The sequence below is a fragment of the Cygnus atratus genome, chromosome 2, assembly GCF_013377495.2.
Source record: "Cygnus atratus isolate AKBS03 ecotype Queensland, Australia chromosome 2, CAtr_DNAZoo_HiC_assembly, whole genome shotgun sequence".
NCBI lineage: Eukaryota > Metazoa > Chordata > Aves > Anseriformes > Anatidae > Cygnus > Cygnus atratus.
Genome location: NC_066363.1, coordinates 95,832,379 through 95,855,796, shown reverse-complemented (window position 1 = coordinate 95,855,796; position 23,418 = coordinate 95,832,379). Strand labels below are relative to the sequence as shown.

At 39.9% G+C, this 23,418-nt stretch overlaps 1 protein-coding gene across 1 annotated transcript in view; it reads right to left on the bottom strand.

Annotated features, from left to right (window-relative positions):
* Window positions 1–23,418, bottom strand: part of TMEFF1 (transmembrane protein with EGF like and two follistatin like domains 1) — a 121,813-nt gene that overhangs the window by 20,340 nt on the left and 78,055 nt on the right. Inside the window, exons 4-5 of the mRNA XM_035550536.2 lie at window positions 19,886–19,912; window positions 7,219–7,315 (exon numbers count right to left, since the gene is read on the bottom strand). Of these exons, the coding sequence (XP_035406429.1) occupies window positions 7,219–7,315; window positions 19,886–19,912 (124 nt within the window). The remainder of the gene's footprint in view (window positions 1–7,218; window positions 7,316–19,885; window positions 19,913–23,418) is intronic.

Genomic DNA, 23,418 nt, shown 5'->3' with positions numbered 1-23,418 from the left:
TTGAACACCCTTTCAGACTTCAGTTCTGCTCAGCAAATCAGAACACCATTTAAATACCATAGACTTCAGCTACTTTTGAGCCATCCCTTCTGTCTGTGGTTTAATTTCATGGCTTTCTCTGACCACTATAGAAGTTTGTTCTCTAACCATAGTGATCTTGTAGCAGCACATGTGGGAAACTGATACTTGTTTTCACAAGAGTGGCCTACCCCCACCTCCACCCTCAAATAACATAAAACTTCAAAGAACTGGCACACACTGCTGAAAAGATCTTTTAAAATATACATTAAAAAAAAATCAGACCTGGATTTTTATCCACCTAGGATCTATTCAATTTTGTAATAGTCCATATGATGAAGAGATCATTATACTATTCACTTCATATCAGGATTTACTGTAGGCCAATTATACATAATTCAGTAATCCCACAACACAATCCTAAATCCCTTTTTTAGGTTGATTTTTTATTGTTTTTGTTTGTTTGTTTGTTTTCTGCACAGACACAGCATTTTTGTTTTTGACTGAACTAGGAACCCACGAATTACATTCACACAGGATTAAAATATAATTCCTTACAAATAGCTACATACAGTATGATATTCCTAAAAAGGTCACAAAATGTTGACTATGGTAACTGAGTGAAAAAGTGGACAAAAGAGGCAAGTGTGACCAGTATGTCGTACTTCAGATTAAGTTTTTCCCTGGAAGACAATTTCTAGACAAGAGAGAGACCAGGACTTCAAAATGTTTGTATTGGTATTTCTAAGTGTTAATACTTACACTTCTGAATACCTGTTTCAGCCACTGTAAAAACAGACGTTATGTAAATCATGAGCCAGTTGAATCTATATGGCACTGAGACACATTTTATTTCCAAAGTAAATCTTGTAAAATGTTAATCTCAAAAGGTCTACGTGGGGATCAGTTGTCAATCTTTCTTTAAAAATCTGCATTATGAGTCAAAACGGATCTTTGACAGCATAGTACGCTTTATTATAAAAAGACAATGTGCTCAGAATCTCATTTCCATATTTCCTCTGTTAAAAAACAAAATACAGTTAAAACTGAGAATGTGACACGTGAACTTGTACAGTAAAATTATTTTTGATACCAAAAAAAAAAAGAAAAAGAAGAAAAAAATGACAATTTAAACTAATGTTCATGAAATTTATTTCAGCCATTTAGGGACTGATGGAAAGGAAGGTTGTCCCTGAGCATATGATGGAGGGCAAGGCCCTCCAAATGTGGCCTTGAAAAGGTGAAGGAATGGACCAGCAGGAACCCCCGAAGTCTGAAGACAAAGGAAAAGTCCCGCACCTGTAGAGGAACAAGCCCACACCACAGGACTGACCAGGGACAGACTGGCAGGAGAGCAGCCCTGCAGAAAAGGCCTGAGGGTCCCACGAGGCAGCAGGCTGACAGGAGCCAGCAGCATGCACTGGCATCAGAGGTGACCAACTGCACCCTGGGCTGCGTCACAGAAATGTCAGCATAGAGCAAGGGAAATGGATGTTGCCCATGACACACATGAGGTCCCACCTGGAGTACTCTGCCCAGTTTTGGGACCCCTGGTGACAGGAGGTATTTTGAGAAACTGGAGAGGGTCAGGTGGAGAGCCACGAAATAGGCACAAGGTTGAAGCGTGTGGTGGGTAAGGGGTGGCCGAGGGTGCTAGACTTGCTCAGTCCGGAGAAGAGACAGCTAAGGAGGTGACTGACTGCTGTCACCGACTACCTCAGAGGGATTACTGCGAAGACAGATGGAGGCTCTTCTCAGAGATGCGTAGTAGAGGGGTAAGAGACAACAGTCACAAGTTGCAGCAAGAGAAAGTCTGATTGAACACAAAGAAATTATTCATCAAAGTAAGAGCAATTCAGCCCTTAAGCAGGGGAGGCCATCAAATCTCCCTCTGTGGAGATGGTCAGACTTCTCCTGGAGGAAACCCTGAGTCTCCAGCATGAACTAGCCCTGGCTGCAGTGCAGAAAGGGAGGCTGGGCCAGTTATCCCCTAGAGATGCCTTCCAACCTAAAGTATGCTACAGTTCATTATTTCATTCTGGATATTATTCTCCTGAAGTTACAACATACTTTAAAATACCTTAAGATGCTTACTAGCTGTTTGCAGATTGTTTTATTCAGATACCTAGCCGTGCTTTGACATGCAAGAAGAAAGAGACATGCCACGTAATATGGAGTGCAAGAACAGGGGATATAACTCCTCATAAGCACCACTACTTTTTATTTTGGAATGATACTTCACATTTTGAGAAAAAAATGTGAGATGAAACTCCTAATCTTCAATTGATTCTGTTTATTTTGAAATACCAATATTAAAATGTTCTACCTTACTTTGAGAATGAGTTTTGGTATGTCTAAGAAGAAACTTGTGGAAAAAAGGACCAAGATAATAGCAATAAGCTTGAAGAATATGGAAATTAGGATCAGTTGAAAATTGAAGTCTTCTGAAGAAAAATATACTTGAGAGCCCACCTTTCTAATCAGGACACCCCCCAAAATTCACAAGTATGTTTATGCTATCAATGTCTTTGTCAGTGCTGCAAGGGGCTATTGCAAAAAGTTATTCAGCTCTCCAAGGACTGTAAATAATAAATTTGGTTTCGATCATATGCAGTGAACTAAGGCATAATGTTGTTTAGAAGCCTTATAAAAAATTTACATTAAGCATTATTTGTCTGAGAAAAAAAAAATCACTAGGCATCTTTAATAGCCACAATAGTATTATAAATATTGATATACACTGCTTTCATTGAAGAAAGATTTAAGGGCTATGCTAATGAAAATGATTTTGCAACCACATATATGCATTTATTTTACATTCACACTGGATTAATATATGTGTTTCTATATTTATTAGTACACCATTTTCTGATTGAGTACTGATAAGATTATCAGTTTAGGTCTATAACACGACCAGTAGAACTGAAAAGTCTGATGTGTGCCAAGGTGAAACAGCAGTCTGGTTATCCCAGAGCCTATCAACATGAAATTGTATGTTTTGGTTACTGCCCTACTGGCTTAACCCATCAGGTTCCAACACAACAGTGCTGCTCTCAGTAGCCCCAACCCGTGTGTGGCCATCTCCAGCTCCACTTCTCAACTGGATGTCATTTTCAGTTTCAAATTCAAGCAGAAAACACACACCACACTCATGCTGCCTATGTCTTTAGGCTTCTGGCCAGTTTTCCACACAAAAGTTTAAATTTACCAACCTTACATGTCCTTTTTTACTCCCTTAAAACACGTTTTGCACCGTTATGCCTAATATGTTGCCTCTTCAGTGCAGTGGAGTAAAATTCTGTCCAGAGAGACATTTTGATGGAAAAAAAAATAGAAAGCATGATACTGACCAATTGGGCTCAGATAATGCCTTTTCCCATGACATATAAAATGTATGATTCAGCTTTGTTGCTAAAGGGAGAAAAAAATAATACCTAATCCACGTGAAGTCTATTGTCTGCAGGCTGTTACTATAGACCCACAGAAAACTACTGTACAAGCAATATGGCATGGTATGCCTTTATGCATCTTAACACCAGTGCATCCACTAGTGATTGTTTAAGCTCTCTAAAAGCCTATACATAAAATACCAACTCTTTGAAATATATATGAGAAAAGAAAAGGAAAAAAGTATAAAAAGTATGTTTCTGTGATGTTTCCTCAACCCGATTCCTTTTCATATTTATATGAAGAAATATTACATAATATACTAATTTGCATACACATGAACATTAATTTTCTAAATATGGCATGCAGTTAATGACAGCCATCTGCTCAGACTTCACTTCTTAGTCAGTCCACTTAAAATTAACATCCACAGTTTTTGCAGAGGCAGTGGAAATGATAAAGTTGTTTATATTTTTGTATTCAATTTACCATGAATTGTAACCACTTCTGGTTTAGATAATGTCTCTGGGAAACCAAATAAAACAAAGAGACAAATCTAAAACCTTGTGCTAAGTCTTAATTCTTCAGACTATGCATGATCTTGTGTAATAAAAGCATATGTTGCAACTTTGATCAGAGGCACCCATAAAGCTTTAATTCCAAGCTTGAAAACTAAAATTTCCCAACTCTTTCAAAGAGGAAAGTACAGTTTAAGAACAATTAAAATAAAATAACTAACCTGTAACACAGAGCACACCTCAGTTGCATACAACTACTCTTTTTTAACCTTGCTTTTAGAAAACACCAAGCTTAGATAACTACATGGAATCAAAGAATAATTTAGGCATGAAGGGCTATGTAGAGGTCAGGTAGTCCAATCCTCCGCTCAAAGCTGGCTCAGTTGTACCAGGTTGTCCAGGGTTATGTCTGGTCAAGTTTTGACCATCTCCACAGACACCTTGCCAGACACCTTGTTCCAGTGCCTGACCACCCCTGGGAGGAAACATTTTCCATTGTGTCAAATCAGAATGTCCCATGCTACGACACATACCCATTCCCCTTCTTGCTATCACTGTGCACCTCCAAGAAGAAAGGACTTAGACATCAGCAATTCCAACTCTAAATAACAGGAAAAGCCAAATGGTTGCTTCTATGGTCTTGTTCCTGCTACGTTGTACAAATTACCCTATAGTTTCCACTGAAATGTGCCATCATTTTTTACATAGGACTCCCACATCTTTTGAGGCCCAGAAGATGAACCACAGTCCATATGAAATAAAACTGTCTTTGGTAGGATCTTTCCCTTATCAGGAGAAAATCTGCATATACTGTACTCCAGGCTGCTGTGTGGCTGGCCTGTTGGCAGGACCTGGGATATCTCATTAGTGCTAGATCATTTATCTCAAACCACTCAACACTTTATGGCAAGGATGTCTCCCCTTCCACTAATTCACTGTCTGTCCTCAGGCTAATCATTTTATCTGTAACTTAGTTTATTCATGAAATGGGAGTGCAGATATCATTTTACTTCTCAAGAGCACTCAGAAGAGAAAGGAACTGATATTTGCAACATCTCAGATTGCACGGTTTGGAGAAAGGATGCAAAAATGCATAATTTTATATTTACTGTAAGCATTAGGCAGCATCTCATGAATATAGCTAGAGATTATCTACTGAACAGTAGGAGACAGTTCAGCTAACTGATTCTGTTATTATCTTGAAGCTGAGTCCTCTTAAAATGTGTTATGTAATAACACAGATAATTTTAAGCATTTTAACATCACAAAGTCCAAGCAAGGGCTATCCAGGCCTAAGAAGTCTGCCTGAACAGAACTAAAAGTACTTTAATTCAGTAGCCATTACCCCACTATCTAAAAAAGTTACAGTGGCCATTCTCATGGTTTAAAAAGGAAAACTCAAGATAGAATACTTTTTTTTAATGAAATTAAGGCTCTTGCATGGTTTACTAGAACTAAGAGTGATAACGTTAGTAATACAGTACAAAATTTTTCTATGATTCTTTGTATGCCCCCTTCCTGGAAGAGTTCAAGGCCAAGGTGGATGGGACTTTGAGCAGCCTGGTCTAGTGGGAGGTGTCCCTGCCCATGGCAGGGGATTGACTTAGATGATCTTTAAACGTCCCTTCCAATTCAAACTACTCCATGATTCTATGAAAATTAAATTAAATAATAAATATGAACCTAGTGCTTATACAAGTCTGATGAAAAGTACTTGTGTTGCCAATAATTTTATATCTAATGTTATAATATTAAGGGGGTAAAGAACATGTTGAAACTCAACAGGAAAAGAAGTCAGAATAAGATGTAAAAAGTGTTCTGGAAGGATGCTGTATCAGAGCTTCTAAAACAGATTTCCATCCCATCTTCTACCAGGTAAATAACTGTTTTTATATTACGAATAAAAGGCACCAACTCCTAGCTTCTACTTAAGCATCTGTGACATTGTGTATGACTGGCGAAAATGAGCCTTGCAAAGCAATCTATGTAGCAGGGCCCAATTTAGTCTGAATCTAAACTGACAGCAAATATCACTAAAGGCTATTATAATGGTCAAAGGTACTGGGCAAAAAATGTAGTTATTTAGGTTGGAAAGCTGACAAAATTGAAAAAATGACAGATCTGATAGGTTGTGTGCAAGTCTCAGAGGAATATTTTCTAACTTCTGAGTATTTTCCATGTAAACATCTTAATTTCCCCCTATTTTTTGTAAAAAACATATATTAAATATTAAAGACGTAAAAAAGTGCTCTACTCTTGTTAAGAGGGAGAAGCATGGCTTCATTTCATGTGAGCAGAATGCTGAGGATAAATCTTTCACTGTCTTCAACATTATCCTCACTCTCTTATAGATACTACACAGCCAAAGGAATGCAAACTCTGCAAGTACAGACTAAACAGGCAAGCTTTTACTGAAGTTGGACACTTGAGGATTGATTTTCCAAAGCCAAGATTACATCTCAGTGCATATAACAAACAAATCTATACCCAACTTGACAATCACAAATGAAACAGACCAAGGCAATAATGAAGAAAATTATAATTATTATTATAAAATATGGCTACAGCTCATTTGTCTCTCCACAAAAGAGCAAGCCTACTTTGGTGGTATGACATTTTATGAAATCTGAACCATTGTGCCAGCATTCATATGTACTATTACCATTTTGTTTTCACTTGTATCCTACAATTTAACTTTGAATACACATCTTGAACATTAGTGTTAAGTCACCTTACTTTCTGAGATGTCTTCATGCTGACACCCCATAATAAAATCTTGTGAAATTATGAGACAGTCTTGTGAAATTATGAATTATATGGCTACAGCTCGTTTGTCTCTCCACAAAAGAGCAAGTCTACTTTGGTGGCATGACATTTTATGAAGTTATTTACATGAAATAAATCCCAGCTAGAAGACAGAAGAAAGGAAAGGTATGCTTCCCTGCAGTAATACTTTGTGAACAGGAAAAACATACAGAAAAAAAATCTGAGATGAATTATTAGTATTTATTTTGTATTCCTGTTTTTTTTTTGTTTGTTTGTTTGTTTTTCCAGAATGAAACACACAAAGGTTCTTTCTTTGAAAAAATGTTTGACAAAGTTTCTCCAACATATCTTTTTGTTTTCTCTCCTACACATGAAGGTGGTTTGTTTGTTAGTGACACATATCAAATACGTTATTATTAGACATCATTAAAACATCAATTAGTAAGAGCAAACACAGTCAAGCATATGATCACAAACTTTTTCTTTTTTTTTTCTTCATGAACATTGTTAAGGAAAACTTGTTACTTACCCAACATTTTCTGCATCTTCATCACACTCAGCCCTATATTTGCAAACTCCACATTTTGAGTGTTTTCTCTGAACTTCTGTTCCAGATCCTTCATACTCTAAACAACAAAAGGTATTGTTAATAGAAAGCATGACTTTCATATTAAGCTCTGATTTTGTCTGCCTAAATTAATTTACCTTCAAGTATATTGTCGACATGAAGTTATATATTTATAATGAAGCTATTAACCTTTATAGTGCTCCCTCTTTCAAAAATCAGGCAATTGGAGGTTGGTAGAACTGTAACAATGACAAGAATGCATCCCAGGAAACACAACTGCTTTATTAATTGGTGCTTCCTTTATTGTTATTTCACTGTATTCTCCTTCCACCAAACATGGAATTGACATTGACTTGTCCCAGACACATTTAATATGAATTGGCACTGATAACATATAAACTCAATGCCTTTTAATGTTCCTGAGTATTAGGTAGAGGGGATTTGAAAGCTGTTTTCTTTGACAGTCTTTAATTAGAGATATTCTTATGCAAAGTTACTTCTTACATTTTTCCTCTTTTTGTTTCTGACGATAGACTTAGATTGTGCTCATCTCTTATATGTGCTGTGGTGTATTTTTCAGATTACTCTGATTAGTTGTACATGACTAAAAGAAGAAAGTCATCTTAACAAGAAACCAGTATAAATGCTATGTCCCCTGAAAAGTAAAATTACTATCTCAAATATTTGAAAAACATCTGCACCAATCTTACTGTCGACATGAACATCAATCAAATATTCTAAAAACATCTGCACCAATCTTACTGTTGACATGGACATCAAAACCCTTAATTGAGTAAAAGAGAAATATGACTATACTCTAATTATTTCAGTACTTTTTTTTTTTTTTTTTTTTTTTAAAGAAAGCATTAACGGAGAGATTGAAAGAAGGAAAAGAACCACAGAAATTTGCGGAGGGAGTCACGAACTATTTAATGTATCACAGTATCATGTTCATGTAAGGCTGACTACATAAGGCTGTCAAATAGAGAACTAAACAGAATGATTCCCTTTCTCATAGCAGTTCTATGTGCTGTAGCAAGAGGAAAAAAAACACCACCAATTAAAAACTTGCTGTATTATTTAAATCTAAATAGGAAAAATAAATGACAACAGTCCTTCCTCATTTTCCTGGATGTTGCCTGAAGAAAAGCTCTCCCTCCTAACTGTGGATTGGGCTTACATGGGGAACACTGTATGTGAGCCTCTTGAGTTAACATCTGTCTAAAACATGGCACACATTTATTAAAGAGGAATACATATCCAAATTTTATTAAAAAATTGCCACTGTCGGAATTATATCACCACCCTTAGAAAATTGCAGTAGAGGTAATTTTCTTTTATCTTTACAAATCTACATCTTATTTCTGGTTTGCTTTTATTTTTTTCTAGGTATCACATTCCTAGGCCTGTGTTTGGTATGCTAAAGTGTCCTTTAATGCCACATTTCACTTTTCCATGCCAGTAAATGACCCCTTACAGCTCTCCAGGTCATCACATTTATCTTTTCTCAAAATATTTGTACATTACTTCTCATTGTTCTACCGAAGAAAAAGAAACAAAAAAGTCGTGAGCTGACCAGAAAACTCATTACCAGCCATTTTTAAAGCTTTATGGTGCAAACCAGCCAGACCTGCTGATTACAAAACACCTCAACATTTGGTGTGTAATATCCTTCTGCTGTACTACTAGGATGAAAAATATTTCATCTTTCCTATATAAACTGTCTGACTTATCTCCAAATACAACCAGAAGGCTTTATAGAGCACTTTTGCTGCACTATTAGCATTTTGGTTTTGTAATGGAGCTATAGAAGCAACAAACATACACATTCATATGCATGTCCTTCCTTATTTATACCTTACATACAGCTCTACTCACTGTAAATGCTCCTGACACCTTTTTATTTTCATAAACTCATTGTTTGTATATGCTATTCAGTGTAAACTTCTCTCTCTCTCTCTCTGCAAAAATTGCTTTCTCTATCTTCCTTAAAGAAATTTGTTTCAGAAAAAGTGTGGCCTTTTTTTTGTCTTGATTAGAACTTCCTGGTCCTTGTGTTTATAGAATTATTTATCTGTACGTTATCCTGTTTGCACATACTAAATACATGTAAGTCACAATTACCTGCACCTCCGGTACAGTTAATTTACATGTGTCAGGACGAAGTGTAATAGAGATGAACACATCTTGATGCAACATTTCCATGTCAGACAATAGTCATTTATATTTTTTAGAATCTTCTTTCATTACTAACTCTAGGATGCACCAGCAGCATGAGATACTGCATAGAATTTAGATTGAAGTCCTTCAAGAAAAATGCAGCTTTTCCCACCAATACAGAACTGATAAATGCTGTGGTTTTTTTCAGCCTGAACAGGTAGCAGACATTTTCAGTACCTAACCTGTGTGTTGCTAAAATAAGTTCACCCATTACTATTTGAGAGCATTAGTTCCTCTGTTGCAAGTATCTCCAGATTGGCAATGTACCTCCTGAGAGATTGCCCCGCCATCTCCTTTCTCCTCCCTATTTGATTGTCTCTAAATAGGTTTTAGCCATTAATTTTAATATTCCAATCAATCAAATCTTCCCAGCAGCTTTCAGTAATATCAATTAGGTCAAAATATGTTCATAAATGAGCAATTCAAGTTCCTCTTGTTTATTATGCAAGCTTCTAATGTTGATGTATAGATGATTACGGAATTTCTTCTTCTCACTTTCTTTGGTATCTTGATTAATTCTGCTCTTGACATCTTAATTTCATGTTGAGTGAAAGCTCATTTTCCCTCTCTTTCAGGCTTTCTTTAGTGTGTTAGGTCAGCACCTCATTAATGCTCTGGCCTTCAAAAGAAATGAGACACAAGGATGGGATCTGTGACTCCCAGTTGTCTCTCTGAGCTGCGCTGCCCCCCTAACACTTCTCCTTGAGTCATTATTCCTCTACAGAAGATGGCCAGCTCTATCTTAGGAGCTGCAGGGCAAGAGCCTGCAAATGGACAATTGCTGTGAAGGAACAGGCCAGCCGTAAATTGCTTCCCTTGGCAACTCATTTGTGTGCTCCTACAATTGTAATATGTCTGGTTTGAAGCAAAAGCATCAGTCTGAGTCAAGGTGAAGTTTGGTCTGCCCTGAGGCATGGCCTGGAAAGGGAGCTCTGCTATACCTATATTTATCACTGCTCACAGTGAAATGGGGGGAGCTTCTGGAGAGCTGCAGCTGCTCTGTAGCCATGTATGAATGCAATAACGATTCCCTCGTCTGGGAAAGCCCCTCTGAAAACCAATTCTTATCTGTTTTTGGAGTACAGTGATTTTTACTGATGTGCTATCTCATGGCAGCAACTAATCTTGAAAAGATTTGGGAAAAATAGGAAGCACTGCAGCAAATTCTCTTCAGCTATAAGTACAGAAGAAAACCCTTGAAATCATACTGATCCCCTCAGTAGAGCTAGCAGTTGAAATTCCTGTCAAAATTACAGTCCATAGTATCACACGTTATGGGCTGCAGTTCACTCAACAATTTAGTAACTTATCCTCTCTTCCATTAATTTTTAGGGCAACATTAATGACACACTAGTTAAAATGGAGATTGTCCCACTAATTTAAAAAAAGCCTGCAAATTTGCTCTTTTGCTTGTACATATATATTTAAAACAAGTCTTAGCTATCCCAAATTTTTGGCAAGCAGTGTCTTGATAAATTTTGACCACGCTGCTGGTTCTTATACAAAAGCAATATTTACAAATGTGGAAGGCCCTGTTCTCCTATCAAACTACCCAGATGGATTAGAAGAAATGCCTAGCTTGGTAGTCTGGAGAGCTATACCTTGCTGAAAGATACTTTTTCTGTGCAGTACATTGTGCTGCAGATATAACAGGTATAACAGGACAGGTTGAGAACTTGTGGGTGAAAGTTAAGGACCACACCAATAAAAGACAGCTTGTGGCTGGGAACTTCTACAGGCCTCCCGATCAAGGGGGATCATAGTTGAAAAGTCCTGGCAGTCAGGCGAAGTCCCTGGTGAGTGGAAAAAGGGAAACATCATGCCACTTTTAAAAAGGGTAGAAAGGAGGACCCAGGGAACTACAGCTCAGTGAGCCTCACCTCTGTGCCCACAAAGATCATGGAAAAGATCCTCTTGGAAGCAATGTCAAGGCACATGGCAAGACAGAGGTGATCTGAGACAGGCAGAATGGCTTCATCAAAGGCAAATCATGCCTGACCAATTTGGTGGCTTTCTGCAGTGGAGTGACTGCATCAGTTGACAAGGGAAGACTGACTGCTGTCATCTACCTGGACTTCTGAAAGGCCTTTGACACAGTCCCACATGACATCCTGGTCTCCAAATTGGAGAGAGATGAATTTGATAGGTGGACCATTCAGTGGATAAGGAGTTGGCTAGAAGGTCGCACTCAGAGAGTGGTGGTCAATTGCTCTATGTCCAAATGGAGGCTGGTGATGAGTGGTGTCCCTCAGGGGTCTGTCCTGGGACTGGTACTGTTTAATATCTTTAAAAATAACATAGACAGTGGGATCGAGTGCACCCTCGGCAAGTTTGCAGATGACACCAAGCTGAGTGGTGCAGTCGACACAACAGAAGAAAGGGATGCCATCCAAAGGGACCTGGACAAGCTTGAGAATTGGGCCTATGTGAACCTAATGAGGTTCAACTAGTCCAAGTGCAAGACATGAGCACAGATGGAGAAAAAGTCACTGGGAGAACTCACTGAGAGCAGCCCTGCAGAGAAGGACTTGGGGTTTCTGGTGGATGAAAAGCTCGACATGAGCCAGCAGTGGGCGCTTGCAGCCCAGAAGGCCAACTGCATCCCGGGTTGCATCAAAAGAGGAGTGGCCAGCAGGTCGAGGGAGGTGATTGTGCCCCTCTGCTCCGCCCTTGCGAGGCCCCATGTGGAGTACTGCACCCAGGTCTGGAGCTCCCAACACGAGAAGGATGTGAATGTGTTATAGTAGGTCCAGAGGAGAGCCACAAAGATGATCAAGGGGCTGGATCATCTCTCCTGTGAAGAAAGGCTGAGAGAGCTGGGGCTGTTTGGCCTACAGAAGAGAAGGTTCTGTGGGGACCTCATTGAAACCTTTTAGTACTTGAAGAGGACTTAGAAAAAAGTTTGGAAGCTCAATCAGATAATGACAGGACAAGGGGAGTGGTTTTAAACTAAAGGAGGGGAGATTTAGATTAGAGATTAGGAGGAAATTCTTCACTCAGAGGGTGTTGGGGCACTGGAACAGGTTGCTCAAAGAGGTTGTGGATGCCCCATCCCTGGAGGTGTTCAAGACCAGGTTAGATGAGGCCCTGAGCAACCTGATCTAGTGAGTGTCGTCCCTGTCTATGGCAGGAGGGTTGGGACTGGGTGATCTTTAAGGTCCCTTGCAACCCTAGCCACTCTATGATTCTATATAAGCATGCTCCAGTAAAGACAGCAGCCTTTAAAATTTGATTTTGCAAGAATAGGCAGTACAGATTTAATAAAAGGATGCCTGGTCTATTTATGATTGAGGTGCCTGAAGAGGCTGAGTTTGAAGTTGATATCTTAATCACAGCCCAGCCACAGCAATATGTTTGCCCTGTGGTTGTTATAATGACAGTGCGTGCAGGACTTGAGGATGTGCACAAGCAAATGACTCAAGGCCACACACTGCAAGACTACCTACCACTGCTACCCTTGTTATGTCTTATAGATTTTATACATTTGACAACTCAAGCTTCTATTTGCTTCTATGCATAACCACACTGCAAATAACATTGGGGAAGTCTACTGTAAGAGCTGGATCAGCTTTCATACTGCAAAACCCTCTGGCTGGAGAAATTTAATACCTGTTTTCTGCACTGTCTTGTTTGAAATGCAGCAAACTCCTTTTTCTCCAAAGGAAGACACAACAACTTCAGAGAAACCACTAGGGAAATTATGCATAAGTGGATGGTGGTGGAAAATGGAAAGGACAGGGAAGTCATCAGACACCGAGGGAGATGTCCCACCATTTCACGAAGACGCCACATGCAGTTCTGCAGGCCATATTAAGGCTGAATAAGAAGAATCTGCTCTTTTTTATTAGTAGTGATCCTGTCCAGAAAGCAAGAGGAATCTGTCTTTCTGTGCCCCTGTCCCCTGCATCCTTCTGAACAGGCACTCTTGCTCCTGAAATCCCTGCTAAGGGCAAGTTCTCACCAAAACAAGGCCTGACCATTCAGGCTCTTGCCTCGCCTTGCTGAACTAAAGGTGAAATTACAGTAATTCTTGGAAATTTTAGTTTGGAAATTTTACCTAGTTTGGTTAATTTTACCTACCGGGGGTAGGATCTCAACAGAAATAAATAGGGCTATTTGAAGTTACAGCGATACTCAGTGACAAACCATGTGATGGAATTAGCACTTACATCTCTCTAAATCACTCACCATTATAGAAATATGCCTAAAAGATGTGATGTTACCTCCTATCCAGGGTGTTAATCACCAGCAAGCTCCTGCAGTCATATTAAAATACATTAAAACAAATCAGTAGCATTATCACAAATTAAAATTAAAAAAAAAAATAATTTGAGGTTCTAAGCCATGTCTGTTTATACCACCCTGACTGTGTGACAATTATTGGATAAGTGTTGTCCCCAGTGAGGGGAAGGAACAGATGGCAGCCTGCTAAAAAGCACATACTGTATATCAATTTATTAATTACTAAATGCAATCTGCTAGACGTTCATCACAAGATACTTTAGCTATTAGGTTTCAGAGGGATTAGAAATTCAAAACAAATTATTTTAATAATAATTAACTTAGTTATATGTATTGCAAGCATGTTATTTCCTTAGCTTAAAAGCCTGGAATGATTGGGTGCCATCTGTCTAACTACTACATCTTTTTTTTTGATATCAAAAGTGCATTTTGCTTAGTTACAGACACACTCTGAACAAAAGGAATAAAAAATTAATGTCATGGGCATTGTAGGAGTGTTAGAAATCTCACTCTTGTAGGTATGTTACTATACCACCGAACCTGCCTCTTCTAGGACACTGGTTTGCCTCCAAGAAGCTGGCTTGAAAAGCCATTGGCATTTCTTAGCTATGTGGTGGCGTACATAATACATGCTGATGGTTTTCAACATGTCCTTGCAAAGGCCTAGCTGTAACACTAAGTCAACATTGCAACTGGCATTTGCTTGCAGCATCAAACGGAGAAATGAAGGAAGAATTGGAGCAAGAGGCAGAAAGGCCTTTACTTGGAGGGGGATGGGAAGAACTGCTCAGAAGTGAAAGTTTAGCAAATGCAGGACCTGGGAACTCAAAAGAAATAAGGCCCACCTTCAAAAGTTATTGCACTATGCCTGCATGCCAAATGGAAAGTACAACCAGAAAAGCCTTACAAATAAGGATGCTGCCAGATGAAAGCAAATTACCTTTGTCACCAATATCTTTGACCAAAAAAATGGGAACCAGATTTGTCTTCAAAAAGCTTTCCTTTCAGAATCAATGTTCCCATCTGCAGCGGGCCAAAATTTCTTCTAAAAGGTATCTTGTGATTGTAAGTCTGAACAGAATTTAGTGCAGTGGCTCCAATTTCTCTTAGAGTTGTCTCACTTCTAGTTGGGCAATGTAGTTGTGGGATCTTTTTAAAATATTGTCAGAATATTGAGTTAAATCAAGAGTGAGGGCTTCTGAACATAGATGGCACTTCAGCTAAGTGATAGGGCTTCTGCCTGGCTAGGAGCACTGACTGCCAGCTCTTTGCCTTATGAGAGGGAATGGAGATCACTAAGATGACTGCTCCTTTCTGGACCTTCTTGGCTACTCTCAGGTTGTAAAACTGAGGAAAAAAACTATTTTCACATAGAAAGTACCTTGCAGAAAATACTCTGAAAGCTCACCCTTAGTCATATTAATGTAATCCTATGAAAGTTAATCTTCCTGAGGTTACTTTACTGGGTCAAGACAGTTCTTTTTACAGGGAGAATGAGGCAGGTTCCACCAGTAATAAAATTCTTAAAGGGAAAATTCATATTAGAAACAATAACATGTGGCATGCAAGCAAGACATTTTTCTTCTGTATGTACACATGGTCCTTTTTTGTGCCCTGATCTATCAGTTGTGGAACTACATCCAGCAGACCAAATAGTGTTACAATTTACTACTGGCAGAGATGAACATGAATCTGAGACTGTAGTTTCTCTTTCACTAGTTCTATCTCAAACAGTAACAAATCACAGATTAAAGAAAATGGATCAGAAGCCATTTTTATGAACGTATTCTTCAGAACAAGGAAATTGCAGAATAATTCATAAGAGATTACTGTGAGAAGCCCATATCTTAGATGCAAATCTAGTACATCCCACAGTTACCAGCTGTGACCTTAAGTAGGCAACATTTGTAGGGCTGAGTCCCACTCTCTGATGTTGTTTTCTGTAGGGGTGAAACATAATGGTAGAGCAATGAGGGTTTTGAAATTTCTCTAATTTCTGAATTAACAATGCATACTATTCTTAGAAGTGGCATCAGGATACCCATTGCCACAAGTGATCAACAATTTGGTTTCATAACTGTAATTTTTATTATGCTAATTGAAGGTTCAGACTTCTGGAATAAGCAAAATGAGTAATTTGATTGTAACTCTTTATGAATACTGTGCCATCAGACCATAGGAAATGGAAATTGTTTACCCAGCAAGTCAGAAGGCAACTAGACAACTGTGTCACCCTTAAAACTGATGTTCCTTTATTTCATTCAGTTGTACTGAAAAAATTCTCCCACTCCTAATTCTTTTACTAAAATCTCCTACCTTTCTAACAGTAAATATGATTTGGGAGAGAATCTGGATCAGTAGTTCCACAGTCTTTAGCATTTTTGTCATGCATAACAACTTCTAAGGCAAGATATTGTCTGAAATAGTCTTTGAGGAAGAGGTTTTTAGTGTGTGTGTGAGCGTTTGTTTTTTAATCAGTTCTAAATCTATTTTTTTTTTACATTAAAATTAATGCATTTAACATCATACAGCTTTGGAGTAGGAGGGAAATTCTGCATGAAGTCAAATTTCAGAATCATTAATGAGCTTGCTATGCATCTGGAAAATGAAACAGAACAACACGAACCACTAGCACAAATCTTAGCTGCATGGGAGGCATACCGCTAATTTAAGCAGAGGAAACTGTCACCAGCAGATCTATAGCAACTAAAGAGCAGAATCCAGACACTTTCCCAGTACTTTCCTTCAGATTTAAAAATCTACCAGCAAACAGTACATCTCCTGCAGAGCAATGACAGTGCTTCCTGAATGTGTACAAGCAGCTACACTCATCCATTTTGTGTGTGCAAGCATCACTGGTGTATGCACAAGCCCACTAATTGCATATGTAAGAAACAAAGCAAACACTGATTCTGTGATTAACATCTGGAAATGTAAATCCTAAGAAGAAATTTCTAAGCAAGTTTGTTCACTCACTTGCAGGATCCCTCTCTCTTGCCCCACTTCCACTGTTTTTTACAAGCAGCATTTGCATCTAACCCACAGGGCATATAACCTACTCAACTTGGTCCCCATTTGTGCACTCTTAGCCAAGAGTATGCTATTAACCTCTAAGGCCTCGGTGATTATTATATCGCAGCATGTTCTGGCTTCCTTTGGAAGAAGATGGGGAAGACTGGGCCAAGAAGGAGCTGTGCTGTGCTCCAGTCAGTCCTGTAGCTGGACTTTCTCTTGTTCGGATCCTGAATAATGTAATTCCAGCCTCAACAGGTTGAACGTTCTTTTCAAAATTTGTTTTAATTATGAATTTCCTTAACATGTAATACAACTCAGATGTCTTTAATGTCTTCTTGTGACACTTTTACAGTTACTTGAATAATGGAATAAAAACACTTCCAGGTATGAAAATATTTTGAGCACAACAATGTTCAAGTTTTTGGTCAGAGCAGAGTTCAATAATCAAAATAACAGTGCATTCCATCCTTTGAAGGAAATGACTCAATGACTAGCCAATTGTTCTGCAGAAGTACTATACCCAGTGCAGTGACAAAGGTAGATGGGAAAAGCAGTAGTTCATTGTATCAGTAATTAGGCCTAGATATATCTAAAGAAAAAAAAAAAAGAAAAAAAGAAGAGTCCCAACAGGCAGGAATTACTTTTTTTTTTTTCCTATCTGAAATTAAGAACTATACCCAACTTTTTTTCATACTGGATAAAAGGGGGAACATTTCATTTGGCCTGAAGAAATGGAGGGCTAACATCACAAAACTTTTGAAAGAGGTAGTGATAGCAGGTACGTTGTCCCTTTTTTATTCAATACCGAAGAAGTGTAGGCACTTGCATGGGGTAAAGGGAAGCAGATACAATTCTTTTCTCTCTGCCCAAAGTGAACAGAACATGCATATTCCATCCCCAAGACAACACACTAGCCACTGCTACAAGGAAGCCTGGAGAGACCACCAAATCTCTTCAGCTAATGCCATCCTATTTTGCATAAATAATTATAATTCACTCGTGCACTGAGTCCCAGATAACAAAGCCCTTCTGATGCATGCATCCTTCCAACCTCCAGGCTGTCTCCTTCCTCCAGTTCCCTTTATCCCAGCTTGATTGATATTTTAAGTGAGAACAGCTACAACAGCAGAAGCCAAGAGAGATGCAGTTTGGGACTCTCTTACCAAGACACAGTGTGTTCAATCTCCTGCCCCAAATCAAGCAACAAATATATTTGAACTTGTATTTTTCACCTCATCAGTGAGTAGCCAACAAAAGACAGCATGTTCTGTCCTACTTTTTTTTTTTTCCAAACTGTTATTAAAATAGCCCAAAGAATCCCCACATCTGTCAGTCATCTACTCCAGACCAACACAGTAAAATTTACAAGAGACTTAATGGACATTTTTGTATCTGATTGAGGAAATACTACAAAAAATCCCAACAGCATTCAAGCATTTCTAAAACTGTAGCAAAAATAAAAGTCAGAGGTGGGTCAAATTACTGTCATCTGTCTCCTATAAGAAGTGCATAGTAGTACTGAGGCAAGCAACTTGCAGCTTGCAGGGAGCAGCTGTAGGGAAATAACGAGCTGGGTAACAAAGTGGGAAGCAAGCAGAGCTGGGGAAAGAGCATGATACAAGCTCAGGAAGAAAAGCATCAGAAGAAAATCACCAGTGAAGGTAACACGAGGCAGTGCTTGAGCAGGAAATTGGTCCTTCAGGTACGGCTCAGAAGAAAAGAAGGCAAACCAAAAGAAAACACATGAGGATGGCTGAGTGCTACCAGCAGCCCACAAATTTTCTGGTAGAAAGTTATTAAAGCTGTGGGAAATACCTTGCCTTGTTACATGAAGAAAAAAGGAGCTAGCTCCTGGTTTTTGGAAAGTTAAGTGTTGTGCTTAGCCACGCAGTGATGCCATTGATTGTCTACATTTTCACATAGCTGCACACATGAGACTTCCAATATTTCAAACTGTGCTAGACGGCTTGAGGTAACACAACACCGTGTCACTTGGAGATAGGACCTTGCATGACCTGGTGAAACATCTGTTTAGACAGTCTTAGCAAGTACTGCTCACTGGATGCATGGCATTTCTCATGGGAGTGCCCCAGGGACGATGGGTCCCTGCCCCATGTGCTGCCCACCTGCGTGTCCCCAGGCAGTACAGAGCCAACCAGAGCACACAGTGGAGGAAAGGATATCGGGACCAGGCCAACAGAGCCTCCTGCTGTTCATATAGGCCATTAAGAAACACATGAAAACCTAAGGTCCCTGAGAGCTTTGAGGGGACATTGTTTGGGCAATTTGTACTTAAACTGAGGTGTCAAACACAATGACTTGTATACAGTCAGTCCCATCAGTATACACCGCAACACGTAATGTGTTCAAGGCCAGGTTAGATGAGGCCCTGAGCAACCTGACCTAGTGGGTGGCATCCCTGCCTATGGCAGGGGGGTTGGAACTGGGTGGTCTTTGAAGTCCCTTCCAACCCAAGCCATTCTATGATATATCTCACATGTTTTCATTCTATATGTATTCTTGCTACTAGTATCAATGATAAAATTAAGATAAAATTGCATATAATTTTTAACCACTGGAAGGAGGTTAAGATGTGTTCAAAGACAGGGACACTTCCATTAGTACCAGTTGTGCTATTTGCCCTCTTTGAATACACAGCTTTGAACAAGAACATTTAAAATATTTATTAAAAACATATCTTACTGTAATCTTTGCACATTTTTAGGCAACATGTTTGCCAAGGATAAAGTGATAGCTAGACATTGCAGACACTATGGAAATACATGCAAGGAAATAAATAAGCAAGACATTTATTGTGGATAGACGTTTCCAGGAGTGAGATAAAGGTGAAATGGTGGTTTAGTACAGATCTAACTATTACACTGCATTGCTGGCAATACCATTTTAGCATGCATGAAACAAATGAAAAATGATATAGGTCATATCTGAAAGAGTCAAATGCACACTATAAACTATTCCTGTAAAAATACTGTTCTGAGATACAAAAACACTACAGCATGCAAGCTTATTTTTAAGTTGTCATAACTTTTCCTTAATTCCTGTACCACAGCAACCCCTTAGGTAAAACAGACACAGATAAATGTATACTAAAAAAGACCAAAAGCACATGTAACTGGGGTTGGGTACTCACCTCCTTCTCCTGACCCAGAGCCATTATCTGAAGAGGAAGCAGAGGGGGAGGAGAAAAAAAAAAAAGCAAATGAAAATATTGCTCCAGGAGCAGCTGTTTTCTCAGCAACTTGTCACTGTAAAACATAGTACAGCTGTTACATTTCATGAGCCAGCTGTAAAAACAAACGTCTTGCATAAAGTCTGGCATCCTTTCATACAGTTGGTCGATGCCTATTGTGCCCCATTCTCTTTTCTGTGTCAGGATAGTTTTTACTCAAACAGCAACACTCAGTGCTGCAATCAAAAGTGTTTTCTTAGCCTTTTTTCAACTGTTAGTGATTCACACTTGTTAAACCTTAAACAGATGAATAGTACACAGTCTGATTTTTGGAATCTATTTACGAAGGAAAGTAAGGTTTGCTTTTAACCCTCTGTCCCTGGGAATGGCACATGAAGGAGTTATTTGTAAACCACCTGGCTGCAGAAGCACCTCCAGAAGCAACTGGTCCTCACAGTGAAGTTGGCGTAGGTTATCTATCTATAAGATAGCTCAAGTGAGCTGATCACTTCCTATAAGGATGCTCTAACAGCATAGTTATTTCATTGGCGTTTAACTGGATTAGCATCAGATGAGTGAAAGCTCACCAGCAGCTTGTAGCTGCATGCCCTCTGCATTTACAGTTCAAGCACGAGCAGGACTTGAGCTTCCTCACCCCTCCCAGGCCAACTCACTCATCTTCAGAGCTTTCTGGGGCTGGCCAGGGGCTTTGCACAGGGATCTGCATCCTGCTGGGCTGTGCTCTGCACGCTGTCTTCAGCTAGCACTGCTGTGAAGACAAGCCCTTCGAGAGTCACAAACCTCCCTCGGTCTTTCTTGCTCAAAGGAGATGGAAAGGAGAGGCTGGGATGGCAATTACTGCCAGTAAATTGCTCCCCTCCCTGGTGAGCTCAGCTTCTCTGGAAGATGAGGAGAGGAGCAGAGCATGCACTCTGCTCATCCCACACCTCTCCTTTCATGCCCTCTTTGGGGAAAGAGAAGGTAGCTGAATCTATTTCCACAAACCTGAAAGAGCAAGGAGAGCAGACAGAGAGAGCAGTGGGGTTCAGTACTCCCACCTACAAGCTCATTGCTCACATCAGAGGAAAAACCAAACCCTCAATTTGTTGAATCCCCCCCTCCTCCCTTCCCCCCCCTCCTCCCTTCCCCCCCCTTTCTTTAAGCAGCTGTATTTCTAAGAATAATTCCCTCTAGTACGTGGAGGAAAGTGTGAAATTTGTGTGAAATTCCATGTTACTGGGTCACTTCACACATTAAAAATAATCTCCTGTCACGTGGAGTATCAGCAATAGAGAATTCTCTTTTCCCAAGTCTAAATTTTTCTTTCTTTCCTCCTATACCATTATTCTGTGTGTCTTATAGACTGAGCTTATTACCTTACAGAAATAAAAGTATAAAAACAGAAGGACTCCTGTTCCATCCATAGTGACCCACTTTACTGTCAAAGCAGACAATCCCATAAAAAATTTCATTGTTGAATTGCTGAAAACTATGCCTTCATTTGGACTTGATGATCTTGGAGTTCTTTTGCAACCTAAATGATTCTATGATTCTGATGCGTTATTACATCAGTAAGAAATTTCAAGGAGTGTAATTTACTTATATGAGTTAAGTACATAGGCTTCTTTAAAGTGGTGAAATTGTGCCCTAAGCTGTTTTAAGGGAGCAGAGGTTGACTTAAAAATGCAAGGAAGTGCAGTATGTAATTCATACAAAACCCAAAGGCTAAAAAGCCTCCCAGGAACCTGAGTTGCTCCATGCTTTTGTCTCTAGCTCTCACTCCCTCCATGCATCCAGCCCCAGGTGAGAATCCCAAAATGGTTTGGGTTGGAGGGCACATTAAAGACCACCCAGTTCCAACCCCCGGCCATGGGCAGGGACACCTCCCACCAGACCAGGTTGCCCAAAGCCCCATCCAGCCTGGCCTTGAGCACCTCCAGGGATGGGGCATCCACAGCTTCTCTGGGCAGCCTGTGCCACTGCCTCACCACCCTCGGAGTGAAGAATTTCTTCCTTATATCTAATGTAAACCTACCCTCTTTTAGTTTAAAGCCATTACCCCTTGTCCTATCACTAGAAGCCCCACTCAGCTCCAGCAGGCAGCAGTAGTCATGCTGTGGGGCTGCAGCCACACCACCAGGCACACATGCTGAGTGGCAGAGGAGGTGCCACTGCACTGATGGCAGGAGCTGCAATAGAAGAGCCGTGTAAATGATAGAGGTGATGCTCAGGTCACTCATCCACATAGATCATTGGGCTGACCAGCCTGAAGTCCACAGGCAACTCTGTGCAGAGCATCCTAGTAAAGAGATAGATCCATTCTTGCTTTGCTGGGCTTTCAGATCTGAAGAAACCATTTAGAAAAAAAAAAAAAAGAAGAAGAAGAAGAAAAAAAAAAGAGTGGCACCTTGTATAACACTTTGCATCATTTTTGACAGGGAGGTTGTGCTTCCCCCCTGAGTCAGGGAGCTGTGCTAGTGCTCTTCTCTCCAGGGTAACCATGCTAAACAAATCCTGTGTTCCTGCATTGTTCTGAGCCTTGGCTAGGTTTTCCTAAGCAGCTGCTGGTTTAAAAAGTAGCATTTTCTACAAGCTTACTTGGACAAGCAGCCGTGCTCTTTTCAGGCCTTTAACCAATGCAGGGTTTCCAGAATTGGTCTCCATGCTATGGGACCTGGCAAGAAGGATGCTCAAACAAGCACGGAAGTTGGACAGAAGTAGAATCCCCCCAGCCAAAGGTCAGTAATTAGAGAGAGACTGACTCCTCTCTCTTTACTTAAGCCACCCTTTTCCAAATGGGCTCGTAAAGATATGCTTATACACAAATGTGCAGGCTTCTGCCACAAACTGCCTTTCTCCATGAAGGAGCTTTTGGATAAAAGACACAGAGAAGCACTTGGACCAGGCATAGCATCTGAATGCCTATTTTTGTTGTGGCTCTCAGAACTGGAGCCATTTCTGCATGGTGCTCTGCTCTGGAGAAGATGCAGAAGGCAGCCTCTCCCACTCAGATGGGGCCACTCTTCCAGCAGGGTCAGGTTTTAACTCCAACTAGCATGAAAATTAAACCTCTCTCTTCCTTATATGCAGTAAATGCTCCAAATGGCTCAGCCAAACAGGAGCACACTCTTCTGACTACTTCTGAGCAAGAAGACCCTTCCATTGATTCACACAGGACCCGTGATCCAGTGGGTGCCTCCAGAGCAAACCTCTCAGATCCTGCTCACACAAGGGTAGGCAAAGAAATGCCAAAAGGAGGAACCTTTTTCAGATGGTTGTAAGAAATAGGTCAGCAGCTATTCAGTCGTGGGCAGGACTAAATACCTCTTGACACATCAGAGGTAAAACCGTATGCCGTTCTCCAGGAAACAAAGCAAAATCCTGACGTGTTTGTGGAATTTGGGTACTGCAAGGATTAGCTTACTGTTGAGAACGGATTTCCAGCATCTGAACTTTGGCACCCAGGAATTATTATACTCTTTATACCCAAGACC